Below are 16791 nucleotides of genomic sequence, written 5' to 3' on the forward strand. Positions count from 1 at the left end.
GTGTATAGACCCACTTGCTTTCGCGAGACAACCCCTTTAAGCCCAAAATAGGCCATGTCCTCAATGGGTTAAACCCCTCTGTCTTTCCTGTCCTATTTGGAAGGAGGCAATCTCAGGTGGTGCTCTTGTGGAGATGACTGAGGAAATAGCATAACTACACAAAATGTGTTTGCAGTAACAAGGAGACACAGACGTGTATTAGAGCATTAGAACGGTACGAGACTGTGCTGCTAATAGAGGGAAAAAGAAAGCAACTGTACAAGACATTCTCTTTTCGCATGCTTTATTAAAATATATAAAATGTGCAATATTTGACCACATACAGTATCTGGATTTATGAACATATTTATTTTTGAACAGTTCAAAAAAAAAGCATAAAACTAAAAATCACTAAAATAACATTTGTATGAGAAGCAGAAAAGTGGTTGACAGTCACTGTAAAACTTCAGGTTCCAGAATTACATGCCATTACAGTGTGCCCAAACCTACTTAAAAGGGGTTTTCCACACAAATACTATTGATGACCCATCGTGAGGATAGTGGAATGTGATGATGCCGAGTTAAGATGTCAGATATTTAGAGTTGTGCTAACAGAGGCAAGGCTAAAACCAGACTCCAATTTATTATATACAACAGCACATTATGCTCTATTTTTGAGGAAGACACAAATTGTACATTTTCTCTTGTTGCATCTAAAACAACCTACTACACCAAAAAGGGAGTGAACAACAATGGATGGAAGATCTGCTTTTCTTGAGCCTACTGGGAGACCAAATGCTCTGTTAGCCCCCAGTAGGGTAAAAAAAAACAAAACAACACACCAATACTCACCTGTCTGGTGCTGTCTGTGTCCCTGCTGCTGTTCTCCGGAGCTCCATTCAGGCTGCCGAGCACTTGTCAAGCCAACAAAGCATGTATTGCTAGTGATGGAGATTGAAATCCCCGCCTCCAGCAAGAGATTGCTGTAATTGGCTGAGGCCACTGAGTGTCAGCTAGCTCAGCCAATCATAGCTGGCGTTGGATGCACCAATTACAGCCACTCATTGAATTGCCGTGATTGGTGCATCGAGGTGTAGCTCTGATTGGCGGAGCCAGCTGACACTCAGCAGCCTCAGCCAATTACAGCAATCTCTTGCTGGAGGCGGGGATTTCAATCCTTGTCAATTACTTTTTTGTTTGTTAGTGCAACTAGCGCTTGTGTTTAGCGCTGCCAAAAACATGGTACCTAGTTGTGCCACGTTTTCAGCAGCACTGAAACCACTGCTCATTCAATTGGCTGAAAACGGCCAAAGATAACATACATCGCTGTCAAAATGCAATGTTGAAGACGCTGCGTTTTGACGCTTGTATGAACAGCCCCATTGAAATGAATGGGGGCCTTGTACAGAGTTTAGCGCAGCCCTGAAAAGGCAGCGCTAAACACTGTACAAAAACATCTGCATGAGGGAGGCCTTAAACAAAGCATTAGAGAACATCTTCGATTACCCATTTTTCATCATTTTTTTGCTTAAATTATCTTTCTCCAACACGCAAGGATTCTAAGATACATTGTAGATTACGCACCACACCTCTCGACCACTCATGCTAGCAGACTCCTAGCGCTTCAGACGCCTCCTGCCTACACTGTTAGGATTCCCAATATTGCACGCATGCACCATATGTCGTGTCCAAGGCTTGCCACCCCTCCACCCCCCAGGAGATCCCGTCTCCTTAGGTTATTGCACTTGCATCCCCCTATTTTGCATTGCGTTTTAAGGACTCATACTATGGATTGAAAAAAATATATATAAATAAATATATAAATAATATATTTATGTATATATTATTCCCTACTTTCATGTCCAATTTTCCCCCCTAGTATCTTCACCCTTATCTTTTTGTAATTAACATTTTATCTAGAAAATTTGAGGAAGGGGCTGCATCCAGGAAACACAATGCACTGGCATATATAATAAAGAGGAGTTATGCTTTAACCTAGTCTCCATTGTCGGTTATTTAAAGTTGTGGCATCTGGGCCCAGCCTTTTCCCATTCCACTACATCTCCATGCCCTGTTGCACGGTTGTTGGGGGCGGCAGCACCTTAGGAATTCTGTTACCATCATCTATTCACCTTATAACATCCATTGAATTTGTAATCTGAGTAGCTCCACATTTTGTGCACTATTCTCAGGATAGGTTAAATAGTTGAGTGGCTGGGGTCCGCTGCTCGGGACCACGGCCGAATAGCTGATTGGGTGCCTGCTGTCAGCGCCGCAATACACAGGGGTCAGAGATAAGCAGTTGGCTCAAATCCCTGTGTAGGGCCAGCGCTTGTAATTGCAGGTATAGCCGTCATTAAAATCAATGAGAAGATAAGTCATTAATAGTATTTGTGGAAAACCCCTTTAATATAGAAAGTTTCATATGTGCATCGGAATATAAAAATGGCCAACAGAAGGTTTAGGACTTTTAATGTAAACTTGTTGGAGAAAAACAGTTCAAAGCAAATGAGAATAAAAGCAATGCTTATAGACTGCTTTCTATAGAGAAAGTCACCGCACACAAAATGTAAACTGTGCGGTATAGTGGCATATAGCAGAGGTATAAGTCAGGGAATCCTCCTGGTGTATACTCTGAACAAGATATGGACAGAGCCTATTACGGTAGTTGCCATCCCTTCCGTTCTTAAAAACTGAGTCAAGACTCCATATTTGTAAAAGGTTTTTTACTGGACTGTCCATTAACCAGATTGCAAAAGGGCAGGCTTTTGCATTAACCCTTTCCAATCCAATTTTGGATTCAGGGTTTCCTAAAAGGCTTTTTTTCTTTTTGCTGTTATACAACGGTGCCATCTGCTGGCTAAAGCCAGTATGTGTGCGCCAGAGAGGCTCCGACAGCAGAGTGGCTGGCAATAGATGGCAAGAATACCCTGTTGGACGTCTTTTAATATTGGAGCTGTACAAACTTCAATTAGAATGTAGGAAGACGTCAAACAGTGGATTAAAAAGGGTTAAAAATAAGAGTTTGTAGGCCATTCTGTCCAAATGGTGCATGATTTTTCAGCAGCTCTGAGAAACTAAATAAATTTACATGTGCAAACAGAACTGCGTTATTACGGACTCCATTTCAGACTGTGCATTGGTAGCGTACATGATTTACTGGGGACCTCCGTAGTGGTGATGGACTTTTACGGTGAGCAAGCTGTAAATGAAATAAGACATTGCTTTATTTCAAACTTAAGGGTCATTTATACATACACACTAGACAGGTAGGTTAATGGTTGAACAACATTTTAATGAACAATTGTCTAGTGAGCAATCATTCTTTCAAACGATCGTTTGGGGGTGAAAGATTTTTCATAAAAATAAAATATGTTTCAACTATCAACTGCAGCGCCACCTATTGGCTGGCAGCATTCCTTCAAATCAATGCTTGACCCTTTATACAGGGCTGTAAAGCAATGACTGGGAATTGAAAACCATGCAGTCGATTCCCAGCCATTGTTCTACAGACCTATATAAAAGGGTCAAGCATTGATTTGAAGGAATGCTAGCATCCAATAGGTGGCGCTGTAGAGGTATTGTTCCATCCTCCTTATTTGCATATTACCCTGAGGAGCATGTCTCCTCACTCACCCACCTTCTTGGTGCTCTCCTTAAGGAGAGATGATACCCCTCCTGGCTACCTTAAAGGGGTTATCCCGTGAAAGCAAGTGGGGTTAAGCACTTCTGTATGGCCATATTAATGCACTTTGTAATACATATCGTGCATTAAATATGAGCCATACAGAAGTTATACACTTACCTGCTCCGGTGCTGGCGTACTCGTCTCCATGGCGCCGACTAACGCTGTCTTCTCCTTCCATTAGACGCGCTTGCGCTGTGCGGTCTTCTGCTTTGTTCAATGGAGCCACTCCGGCGTGCTCGCGCCGGAGAGCTGGTCTGCACATGCGCAGAAGACCTCGGCGGCGCCAGCACGCCGGAGCGGCTCCATTAAACAAAGCAGAAGACCGCACAGCGCAAGCGCGTCTAATGGAAGGAGAAGACAGCGTTAGACGGCGCCATGGAGACGAGGACGCCAGCACCGGAGCAGGTAAGTGTATAACTTCTGTATGGCTCATATTTAATGCACGATGTATATTACAAAGTGCATTAATATGGCCATACAGAAGTGTATAACCCCACTTGCTGCCGCGAGACAACCCCTTTAAGACTCACTCATTTGTGTGTCTTCTGCAGTTCACTGTTATCCATTGTTCATCATTAACAGCCTCCTCAGACTTACGGCGTTTATACACTGAATGATTATCATTCATATTTCAGCGATCGTTCAGTGTAAGTGCATGCACTGACTGAATGATAAATCGTTCACTTGTGAACGACTGCCTGCTTACTGTGAATGGAGGGAGGCAGGCACGATCACTGGCCTGCTCCGCCTGCATTCAGTCAGCGATGCTCAACAGATTGTCCTGTGTGAAAGTACCCTTAGGAAGGGCTGCCTATTCTAGAATAAGTTACAGGAAGTTTAGGAAGTGTCAGCCTTTCTATTCACATCTTTATAAAAATAAAAGGATATATCCAGATCTGCAGGTCTAAGTTAGGAGCATATTACCAGAATCCTCCAAGCCAGTGTTCCCCAACTCCAGTCCTCAGGGACCGCCAACAGGTCATGTTTTCAGGATTTCCTCAGTGTTGCACAGGTGATGTAATTATTGTTGGTGCCTCAGACATTGCCCACAGGTGTTCTTACCATAGGATATCCTGAAAAACATGACCTGTTGGTGGTCCCTGAGGACTGGAGTTGGGGACCCCTGCTCCAAGTAACAGAACAAAGCTGTAGTTTCACATTAAGGGTTTACTTTTCATTTTTGCCTTTCTAACAGAAAACCTTACAAGTCAGTTTTATAAAATGGTCTATGACAATACAATCACCCAGAATATCCAAACTCCTGCTGATTCATCAAAATAGATGTGTGGGGGGTTGTTTTTGGCAGTAAGAGTTATATGTTTCAATGGCACTATTTAATGGACCATAGAATTTCTTGAAGTTTTTCAGTACGTTATAAGTGTAGTGAAATGAAGAAAGAAAAAGGAAAAACGCAATTCCGTCATCTTTTGGGGAGGGGATGGGGTTGCTTCTACAGCGCACAAACTGCAGCAAAAATTACATTTATTCTATGTACGATCATGAAAATACAAGTTTCTCTGCTGTACTACTTTGTACATGTGCATATATTATATATAAAAATTTTCTAAGTTTATTTTTCTATTGACAGTTGTACCTCTGTAGTGCTGCTCTGCAGGCAAAAAGCCAATGAGGTGGGACTCCTGCCGATCATAATGCTATAGCACATCCGAGTAATATGCCATATAATTGTAATATGGGAATATCCCAATAATTTGCCAGAGTGCTCTGTGAATCACCAGTTTTCAAAACAGCAAAATTAGTCTTTTCTGGAAATGAATGCATTTATACAGACATGGCAGAAAAAAAACGAAAAAAAAAAAAGTGCCGTTTGTCACCTCAGACTCTAGGTAAACCTACTTTATTATCTTAGAAGGGATATTCCCAGCTCAGCAAGTTATTCCTCAACCTCAGGACAGGGAATAACTTGCTGAACAGTGGGGGTCCTACTGGGACCCTCATAAATCTCAAAAGTTCACTCTCGGCGCATACCAAAGTCCTGACAGCGACGACTGAACCTCCGCTCCGTTCACTTCAACGGGAAAGCGGAGTTCAAATGCTCAGCTAGCTCATATGGTCCCACTGAAGTGGCTAGAGCAGAGGAGCGCACGTGTGGTCACCACTGCCAGCATTTTAGGTTGGGCCAGGAATGAATTCTCAGGTTCGGTGCAAGTCCCAACAGAAGGATGGTCCAACCCCTATAAACATAAAATAATATCACTGACAACCAAGTAACTAATTCAACTCTACAATTACAGACTTGCCTGGAATTTCTGCCTTAAAGTCTTTGTCATTAATGGGGTTAGTGCAGTTCCATTCGCTTTGTTCTCCCTGTCATATAGTGGGGTTCTTCCTGGACTCCTGGAGAGAATTATTAATTTGTGAAACTCACAAAAAGATGCAAAGACAATGGTGGACACTGAAAGGTCAGTTTATATCAATTTTATAGTGGTGGTAATTAAAGGCATTTGTCAAGGACTAGTAAAAGGGGGCTGCTATTTTTCCAGAAAATAGCACTGCTTCTGTCCATGGGCTGCCTGGTATTGCATTGCATCTTCATTCTGCTGAATGGAGCTGAACTGCAATACCAGACAGTCCAAGAACAGACACTGAGCTGTTTCTGCACACAGCGCAGACCCTTCTTTTAATTCTGGGCAAACCCCTCTAAAAGTGCTTTTCTCCATTTCTGCTAAAAGAGGAAATCTTTCATGACAGCCGTGCAGCAGCCTAGTCACAAATGGTGACAAGATTTTAAAAAGTCTTATCAGCAAAATCTTGGATGCACAGTTTTGGTTGTCCTCTGGAGCCCCGCTGTGGGTCCACTGCATAATCAGGGTAGATAGTCTTCCCTGGAAGTAAACAATGAAAGTTGCAGTTGAATGCACACAGGTCTTGACAACTGAGGAATTGAAAAAGTATATTGGAACATTCCATAACTTTTCATCATGGAAGGAACATTAAGAGCAGAAACAGGAATACTTGTTTAATAGAGATGAGCGAGCACCAAAATGCTCGGGTGCTCGTTACTCGAGTCGAACTTTCAGTGATGCTCGAGAGTTCGTTTCGAGTAACGAACCCCATTGAAGTCAATGGGTGACTCGAGCATTTTTGTATATCGCCGATGCTCGCTAAGGTTTTCATTTGTGAAAATCTGCAAAACACAAGAAAGTGATGGAAACGACACAGAAACGAATAGGGCAGGCGAGGAGCTACATTTTGGGCTGCATCTCAAGTTCCCAGGTCCCACTATTAAGCCACAATAGCGGCAAGAGTGAGACCCCCCCCCACTGTCAGCGTAAAGATCGTTCTCCTCTGCCACAGCTGTAACAGCTGTGGCAGAGAAGAACGATGTTAGCCCATTGAATTCAATGGAGCCGGCAATACAGCCGGCTCTATTGAAAGCAATGGGTTGCTGGCGTACGCGGGATGAATTGTCGGGAAGGGGTTAAATATATAAGCCCTTCCCTACAATTCATCCAGAAATGTGTAAAAATAAAAAATATATATATATACTTACCTGGTCCTGGCAGAACGATGTTAGCCCATTGAATTCAATGGAGCCGGCAATACAGCCGGCTCTATTGAAAGCAATGGGTTGCCGGCGATCGCGGGATGAATTGTCGGGAAGGGGTTAAATATATAAGCCCTTCCCTGCAATTCATCCAGAAATGTGTAAAAATAAAAAATATACAGTATATATACTTACCTGGTCCCGGCAGACGGAGTTCAGCGCGGCAGGCAGTTCTCCTGAACTGCTCTGAACAGCTGTGAGTAGTATTCAGCAGCCGAATGAGATGCCTCTGATTGGTCACAGCCTGACCAATCAGAGGCATCCCTGACTCACACCCATTCATGAATTCATGAATGGGTGAGTGAGGGCTGCCTCTGATTGGCTCAGGGGCAGCTCTCAGCTGTCCCTGCGCTGAGCCAATCAGAGGCAGCCCTCACTCACCCATTCATGAATTCATGAATGGGTGTGAGTGAGGGATGCCTCTGATTGGTCAGGCTGTGACCAATCAGAGGCATCTCATTCAGCAGGCGGGGATTTTAAATCCCCGGCTGCTGAATACTACTCACAGCTGTTTAGAGCAGTTCAGGAGAACTGCAGCCTGCCGCGCTGAACTCCGTCTGCCGGGACCAGGTAAGTATATATATATTTTTTATTTTTACACATTTCTGGATGAATTGCAGGGAAGGGCTTATATATTTAACCCCTTCCCGACAATTCATCCCGCGATCGCCGGCAGCCCATTGCTTTCAATGGAGTCGGCTGTATTGCGGCTCCATTGAATTCAATGGGCTAACATTGTTCTGCCGGGACAAGGTGAGTATATATATATTTTTTATTTTTACACATTTCTAGATGAATTGCAGGGAAGGGCTTATATATTTAAGCTCTTCCCGACAATTCATCCCGCGTACGCCGGCAGCCCATTGCTTTCAATAGAGCCGGCTGTATTGCCGGCTCCATTGAATTCAATGGTCAGTGCTCGTTTAATCGAGACGAGTACCGCGTGGTGCTCGTCTCGAGTAACGAGCATCTCGAGCACCCTAATACTCGAACGAGCATCAAGCTCGGACGAGTATGCTCGCTCATCTCTATTGTTTAACCCCTTAAGGATGCTGTCTCCCCCCTCCCCCCTATTAAAAAAATCATAACTCCTTTATTTATCCATCAACGTAGCTTTATGAGGACTTGTTTTTGCGGGACGAGTTATATTTTTCAAATGATGCTATTTAATGTACCATATAATGTAAAGAAACATCTACGGTGCACAAACTGCAACAAAAATGACATGATGACTTTATTCTACGGCTCAGTACGATTACCAAGATAGCAAACAGTTTTTTGCTGTACTACTTTTCTTCAAAGACATTTAATTTTTTATTTTTTTTTTAAAGTAATTTTCTGACACCATCTTCTATGCGCAATAACTTTTTTCATCGACATAGTTGTGCAAGGGCTCATTTTTTGCGGGATGCCCTGTAGTTTACGTTGGTGCCATTTTGGAACACATGACTTTTTGATTGCTTTTTATTGCATTTTTTTCTTGGAGACAGGGTGACCAAAAAAGCGCATTTCTGGCATTCTTTATTTATTTTTTCCGGACAACGCTCATCATGTGGTGTAAATAATGCGATACTTTGATAGAGTGGACTTTTACAGACACAGTGATACCAAATATGTATTTTTGTTTTATTATTTAGATTCCTTTATTGTAATTATGGCAAAAAGGTTTTTTTTGTTAACTTTTAATAATTTTGTTTTTTTTTAATAATTCGTAAAATTTTATGGTTCCAATTTTTACTTTTTTTTTAGTCCCGCTAGGGGACAACTTGTGATGCTTTGATCACTCCTACAGTATGATGTAATGCCATAGCATTACATCGTACTGTGATCAGGTAAGCAGTCTATCAAGCCACCCCACATTCTGCCAAGACAGCCCTAGGGACTTTCAGAAGGGCTGTCATGGCACCCCCGAACATCATTCGGGAGATTTAAATGCTGCTGTCAGAATTGACAGCAGCATTTTAACAGGTCAGATCAGCCATGTGGCTGATTTGAACTGTTGCCACCAGGTGTTGGCTGTACGAAATAGCTGGAGTCCGCGATCTCTCTTCATATCCAGACGCTGTAGTACGTAAATGTACGCCCTGCAGCATTAAGGGGTTAAAGCAGGTTTCTTACAATAATCAGTATTTGTTACCACACTCAGTAAAACACAGGCTTACCTTTCCCTGCTGACCTTTTTAAGACGTTGCTTGAGATTCAACGGGCTGTTAAGCTTTTCGCTGCATGAATATTAAAAAAAAAAAAAAAAGGCCAATAAAATTTGCAGCAATAAAAAGTGCTAATGATTTAGCATTTAACATATTCAGCAACTTACGTTAAAATATTTGTGAGGCGCTCTGGAGGCATGTTGCAAGCCCTCTTCAGTTTAACACTTTGCAGCTGTGATACAGTGATGGGTGGAATGGTCTGACTTCTGTTTATTACCTTTTGAAAATAGAACAACCCGTATAGCATAAAACAAAGAGGTACCACAGACGATTATGACAAATCGTATAAGGTAGATCAATAAAGCAAGTTATACACAGTAGATAAGAACTGTCCAAGCAAAGAGGAGAATGGTGACAGCCATCTTAGGCCGCCTGCACACAGCAGACCAGATTTCGCATGTAGGAGCCCACAGTCGAATCATACTCTGGAAGCAGCAGCGTCCGCACGTCTTGGCAGTTTCTTTGCGTTTTCTGTACAGCGGATGGTCTGCACGAACACGCGCAGTCCAGTTTTCTTCGTTTTTCTTCAACTCGTGCTTTTCTTGGTCGCAGAATCCGGAAGGGCTGTGGTCAGATGGCTTCCATTGACTTCAGCAGAATCCGTGCAAAAATGGAGCATACTGCGATTTTTCCTTCACTTGCAGAAACTGCAAATGGTTTCCGCAAGTGTGCAGGAAAAAGCGTTTTTCTATAGCATACTATGGACAGCATTTGCTGCGGATCCACGGTGCGGACGCCCACCGCAGATGCTGCAGCAAGAATCCGCCAGTGTGCAGATGGCCTTAAGCGTATAGGCAGCTTAACGCTGCCTGTACACAACAGAGCCAGATTCCGCATGCTAGTTCCTGGCTTTGACCACAGCCGGTGATCCTGCGTACGTGTTTTTGCTGTTCTGCGGATGACCGGGGATGCTCACCGGTCAGACGTAGTGCAGATTTTATTTATTTAAAGCTTTGTTTTTCCCACGCAGTCACTAAACGATGATGCGGGTACCCACGACCTAGTCGCAATGTCAATTGCGGATGGGCTGCGGGTTGGACGGCTTCCATTGACTTCAATGGAAGCAGCATGCGTGGAGTCCATAGCAAAATAGAGTATGTTGCGATTTTTCCTCTGCTCGCGGAAATCGCAGTTCGTTTCAGCAAGAATGATGGAAAAAGCGAATTTACATAGCATGCTTTAAAAGGTATTTGCTGCAGATCCTCCGTGTGGACGCCACTGCGGATTCTGCAGCAAAAGATCCCTTTGTGTGCAGGCAGCCCAATGCAGGATCATCTTATTTTTAAGCCTACATAAAAAATAAAAATTAAAAAAAACAAAAACAAACCTAAACTATAATTTAGATAGCAATTATCAAAATCTACTCTGTACAGCCTTGACACCAGATCCCACTTGTCTAAGTGAAACAGCCATTGAAACAGCGTTCCTTTCTAATAGCCAGCTTTATTTGTAAAGCGCACACATTTCCACAGCACTTCACATCACTTGATATTATTGGTTCTGTGTCCAGTGGGGCTCACAATTTTTAAAATTCTGCATGTTTTGGGAGTGTGGGAGAAAACACACAGAGATGTGGTCTTAAATAGTCATTGGACCTAGGACCCCAACGCTGCAATGCAAGCCAAAGACTCAAGCAAGCCAATTGATAGAGACAGAAGTTGAAATCTACATTTCTATATCTATTGATTGGTCTGTATCTGTTCATAGGCTAGAAATGCTAACACACGTAATTAATGCTTACTTTTTGCTTGTACATGTTGTCTTTGGTTTTTCTTAACTTGACGGTCAGAAGATCATTGAGGGTTATTTGAATGGATCCTCCTTGTTTTACAAGTGGTGCCTGTAAAATAGATGTCAGGACTTTACAATACAAAGCCAAATACTCAATATTTTAAACACCAAAACCAAATATCATTTTCACATACTGATAAGTATAATTGTGTCAACTTCATCTAAAAATGTATCCAACCTTTGGTGGTTGAGTGGTTGCTACATTCTTCAAAAGTGGCAGACGTTTTTCAAGCGGAAAGCTCGGTGGTGGAGGAAGTGGTGGTGGAAGGGGTGGCGGAGGAGGTGGTGGAGGTAAAGAAGGCACTCCTTCCACCTTACATTCTGTTATAGGAGGTAGGGTTCTGGCTTGCTGATAACTACAACAGGAGACACTTCCTGATAAACTTGAATTGGTATCTTTAGTCTGAAAGAAGAAAAAAAAACAAAAAACAGAAAGATATTTTCAACTATTTTTTTTCACCAACACCAGCATATAGTTCACAGTCTTGTTTTTTTTCTTTTCTTCTGCCTGAAAAATCGTACCTGTAGTGCTTGCTGCAGCTTTAGAAACTCAACTTCAAGTTTATGTAAGCGTCGTTTCAATCTGCGCTGTTCAAGATGATAGACGAAAGGTGGACCAATGCTATTTTTTACTAAACTGATTTGCTGAAAGGAAATAATTACAGAGTAATGAACACACATTTGAAATCATTGGATAGAGTTATTTGGTTGTACTGTAGGTAAGCTGTCTCATTCATCTTGGCCATAGTACTACTGAGACTTGGTCATACTGTACACAACACTGGCATGTTAGGCTGCCTTCCACGGCTGAGATGCAATATCGCTAACGCTGCGGGGGAGAAGCGCTGACAGGCTCACTGCGGAGAATCGTGGCATGCCGCGATTTGAATCCCGCAAGTGGAGAATCGCTATGATTCTCCGCTCGTGAACATTGGGCTGCGCTTTTCATAGTTAGCCTATGGAAAGCATGTCATGAGAGGTCCGCAGGTGATTTATCGCCACGGATCTCGCAAGGCCAACTTGCCTGTTGATAGCCAGCCAAAGTGAGAGAATGGCAACAAGGAAATACAAAATTGAAAAACCTTTAACAGTGTAAAGTACATTTTTAAGCTACCCCGTTTCCCCCAAAATAAGCCCTACCCTGAAAATAAGCCCTAGCTGCATTACATTAAAAAAGGAATACATTACCAGTCAAGGTCCGTCGCACTGCTCTCCAGAGCATCGATTCAGTACGGGATTCATAAATCCTACCTCCAGGAAGCAATGGCTCTGATTGGCTGAGCAGTGGTGGAAGAACCAATCACAGCCATCGCATTGTGGAGGCAGGATTTATGAATTGACCAATCAATGCCGTGGATCAGCGCGTCGGAGCTCCAAAGCGCAATGGGAGGGACCTGGGCCGAACCTGCTAGGTAAGTAGAATAAGACATTCCCTAAAAATAAAAGATAGCGCCTCTTTTGGGGCGAAAATTAATATAGGACAGGGCCTTATTTTTGGGGAAACACTATTTCTTTTAATTTCTCCAAAGTAAGATATTGATCAATCTTGCAAATAGTGTTATTTAAACACTCCTGTTTTGTGCCTATAGTTCTTACGGCATCTTATCAACTGCCGATGTGTCCTTTTGTGTTTTTTAAAGATTATCATGTCAGCTTTAGAAACAAATTCTTTGATGGATCCCATCTGTTAGACATCCTATGCTCATAGATACAACATACTTTTTTACTGGATGGCTGTGACAAATGCACTTCATGTATGCAATTTGTTGGCCATTCGTCACCCATAGGCTCCCATGTTAAAAACAAAACTTAGATTTAACGTATACCGTGCATTTTTTTTTACTGGAGGGCTTTAGATTGATTAATTTAGATTTATTGAATTAGTATGAAAAAAAAAAAAAAAAGGCTGATAGGTGCAGATTTCAGAGATAGGACCCGCGCCTATCTTGAGCTGTGGCTCTCATTGCCCCAGCCCAAGTGTATGCTGTGGCCGGGACTTACAGAAGCAAACAACCAATCAGACTTCGCTGCACTGTTTACATAACGTTCATTGACTTCTATGGAAGTTAAGCAAACAGGCTAGCACAGTGAGCTTTGTTGTTTCTGCAACCTGGGAGCTGAGGAAACAGCGCAACTCCCATTAGTTCTATGAGAGTTGTGGAAACCGCATAATCTAGCCATTGCTGGCTGTTCCATCCTCCCATACACAGCCATGTTTGACCAACATGGGAACGCTCCTTTAACCATATTCAAAAACTGAACATATCAGTCAGTAATCTGATTTTACATGTGTTTCTCTCTTCCATTGGTCCCTTCCCCTTGCAAACCTACAGGATAGCCGCATTTAAAAGGGTTGTCCATCATATTAGTGGGGAGAGGATTGTATGAGAGCCTTAAATTCACTTACCTTCTTTGCACTGCTATGGATGCACAAACATAAAGATAAAAAGGCGCCCACCATGGAACGCGCTAGATTTCTTAGGCGAGGTAAAAACCATAAAGAATGGGCTAATGTGAAATACCATGGCAGCTTTGTATCGGTCTGTTCCATTAGCCTGCAAGCATGAAGATACAGTAATTATTCATTTATATGGCAAACACACAGCACTGTGTACATTGTAATGAAGAACAGAGAACAGACAGCGATACTGCACTGCCACACATGTAGACCATACCCATATGTATAGACCGCTACATAGTAGATAACACTTACCCTTCAGAATTACAACTGATTGTTCTTGTCTTCCTTACGGTGCATGGCTTCCGCTTCTTCTGTTGACCTGGTCTTCGGCGTGCTTGCAGGAACTTTGCCATAATCTATGCAGAGGGATGATATAATTAAGAACATTGAGCAAGACTGTCTAAATGAAATCCTAGCACATTGCATCGGATAGTTGTTGCCATTTATTGACCTCCATTCTGGGTCATGATATATATATTTAGTTGGAACTTTGGTAATTCATGAAATATTCTGGTCTTCCTATAGTAGAAGATAGTGGTTGTTGTGAAAGGTGTTCGGTACATTCACACAACTGATTTTTCCTCACTAGTCTGGTCAAGGTTTGGATTCCTGCTGCAGAACAGCTGGAGGATTAGTTCCATCGAATGGGGCTGCCCAATGCAGATTTGGTGTCAAGAAGTGGTGTGTCACCTTTTTCCCTGCAAATAAGAAAAATGAAACAATACCTCTGCAGCGCCACCTATTGGATGGCAGCATTCCTGCAAATGAATGTCCGACCCTTTATACAGGTCTTTAGAACAATGATTGGGTAGCGCTGCAGAGGTATTGTTTCATCTTCCATGTATGCATATATTTCCCAGAGGAGCATGCATGGCCTCATAAGTCTTCTCACTCAGCTCCAGGGTGTCTCCTCAAGCAGAGAGGATACCCCTCCTAACCCATTTTTTCCCCCTGTGATGTGGCTTTCCGATCTGTGCCATATGAACGGTAGCATGGATTTCCAAGGGTAACAATAGGATGCAGGAAAACAATCTACACTGTGAACGTACCCTTAATGTTACTCTATTTGCAGCATGAACTTAATGGCAGTTCCCATTCAGTATGGCTATACATAGTCAACTCATCCCGATAACATCAGTTCTAGCATGTAATGGAAAATCCAAGATTCTCAGTCTGTTCCTACAGGAGATAAACTGTTGTTGGTGGTTCATCCATCTCTCCTTATTGAAATAAGCCTGACCAATACAAACGGGCACATTTATGAAGGAGTCAGAGAGATGTATCGCTGACACCCATCTTGTGTACGGCCAATAGAGGGGGTATGTCACAACAGCAAAGCAATGAAAGGGCTTAAGTGCCCGGAAGCCTGCTTGGCCCTTTGTGCCACACTGAGACATGTGTGCCAACCTCTATATTCACTCTGTGCATGGATGCAACACCCACCATGCGCAATAGAACAAGGGATAGCAGGCCACCATTCTCCTGATAACTGGTGGTCCCTACCCATCAGAAGTGTATGGCATATCTTGTGAATACCACCATACATGGGAAAACCTTCCTTACTGCCACCATTAGAAGTGGTAGTGTATTGCTTGACGTCCCATCACAGCGGGCAGCCGGGTAGACATTGCACGGACACGGTCCCACCAAGCTGCCAACCATCTACCATGTAAGGGGGCCTCCAGACTCCTCCCGATGGTAGATGTTGGGATGGAAGGAATGGGCTGTTGAGTTTCAACAGCAGAGATGAATGGAAGTAGCTCTCTCCCCATTATGAGCACATGTGTAGGAGATACAGAGAGCTGATGTATATGTGGGGGGGTGGAGGGAGATCGTTGTTAGCTGTCTACTATATACAGGCAGCCTTGGGCCGAGTGTAAGCGTATTTGCATGCATTTTCACGGAATGAGCGCTGTGCGTGCCCCTGCATTGTGACTGTACTTTGGCGCATCCAAGAAAACACACACCGTTACTCCCAGCCACTGGAGTTCTTTAATGAGTGTCAGATGTGCTTTGCCCTGCACTGGTAACAGAGCATACTGCAGGGTTTTTTGCGCAACATATCTGTACACAGAATACGCACATTGAAATAATTGCGTTCCATTTTCTGCATATTCACTAGCGTAAAAATGTAGTGCTGTGCGCTGCCCGTGTGCACCCAGCCTAGACTGGGGTTGGCTTGTGCAGCTGCCTACTAACTCAACTATAGACATTTGCTTGCATGTTGCAGCATGATCCAAATAGAATGGCGCCGGAGTAAAGCGTATTTTATGATCCGTGAGCCGGCATACAGCAGGCGGGAGGACAAGGAGAGACAGAAGGACTCTTCAGGTTTGTGCTGCCCATTACAGATGTTCCCTGCCAACGCACAGAAGAGAACGTCCTACTTGTGAACCATCAGACTAGACGTCAGCAAGGGCTGCCAGGACTACATAACTGCAGCAGCTGCTGTCAGAGGGGACAGAGCACCCTGCTGCGGATGGGTAGCTACCTACATACATAGCGGACAGATGACAAGGTGCCAGCATTACACTGCCGGTATGATAGGCTGGGCTGTACGAGCATTGTAGTCACTAAGCAGGCATGAGGGCATGTGCTGGCACTATGCCCGCAGTGATGCCAGGCAGCTCACCGTGCTGTAGACGCTGGGCGGCCGCTCCCGCACTCCTCCAGCCGCAGGCTCGCTGACTACACACAGCGCTTCTACATTCAAAATTCCAAGGCGACGCTCCGCAGCCAATCAGCGCTCAGCAACACCCAGCCCCGTCCGTTAAGCATGCAGCCAATGAGATGCCGTCCTACTCTACCTGCAGCCCTCCCCCGGCCGCAGGGAGAAGTCCCTCGCAGCTAATCACAGCGCTAGGATCCTAGGCCCCTCCCACTGCTTTTTATGCACGGGTTAAATTCGCAGAACTGCTGTCTAGCCAATAAGCGAGCAATATGCGATTATTGCAGCCAATAGCCTGCTCGCACTTGGTTCTCAGCCAATCACACTATGAAACTCATGAGGCGGTTTACATTGGTGTCTGACCAATGAGCTGCTCGCCATCTTCTGCGGCCGACCAATGAGAACTGTGCATGAAGTGACAGCTGT

General features: G+C 43.7%; 1 protein-coding gene across 1 annotated transcript; it reads right to left on the minus strand.

Moving 5' to 3' along the window:
- Positions 1–273: 273 nt before the first annotated feature.
- Positions 274–16427, minus strand: PRR11 (proline rich 11). The gene is made up of 10 exons (XM_066575790.1): positions 16330–16427; positions 13950–14053; positions 13644–13791; positions 11759–11881; positions 11415–11639; positions 11187–11285; positions 9553–9662; positions 9398–9457; positions 5929–6025; positions 274–3181 (listed from the first exon to the last, which is right to left on the minus strand). The coding sequence occupies exons 2-10, from the start codon at positions 14048–14050 to the stop codon at positions 3107–3109; spliced, it is 1038 nt and encodes a 345-aa protein (XP_066431887.1). The 5' UTR covers positions 14051–14053; positions 16330–16427; the 3' UTR covers positions 274–3106.
- Positions 16428–16791: the final 364 nt, after the last annotated feature.

Source organism: Eleutherodactylus coqui, chromosome 1 (assembly GCF_035609145.1).
Source record: "Eleutherodactylus coqui strain aEleCoq1 chromosome 1, aEleCoq1.hap1, whole genome shotgun sequence".
NCBI lineage: Eukaryota > Metazoa > Chordata > Amphibia > Anura > Eleutherodactylidae > Eleutherodactylus > Eleutherodactylus coqui.

What these genes read in the sequence shown, in the direction of transcription:
- PRR11 (XM_066575790.1), bottom strand. Translation starts at nt 14,050, where the DNA reads ATGGCAAAGTTCCTGCAAGCACGCCGAAGACCAGGTCAACAGAAGAAG. An exon ending in CAACCACTCAACCACCAAAG is followed by an intron (nt 11,286 to 11,414) that starts GTTGGATACATT and finishes TCTATTTTACAG; the next exon opens with GCACCACTTGTAAAACAAGG. An exon ending in CGCCTCACAAATATTTTAAC is followed by an intron (nt 9,458 to 9,552) that starts GTAAGTTGCTGA and finishes ATATTCATGCAG; the next exon opens with CGAAAAGCTTAACAGCCCGT.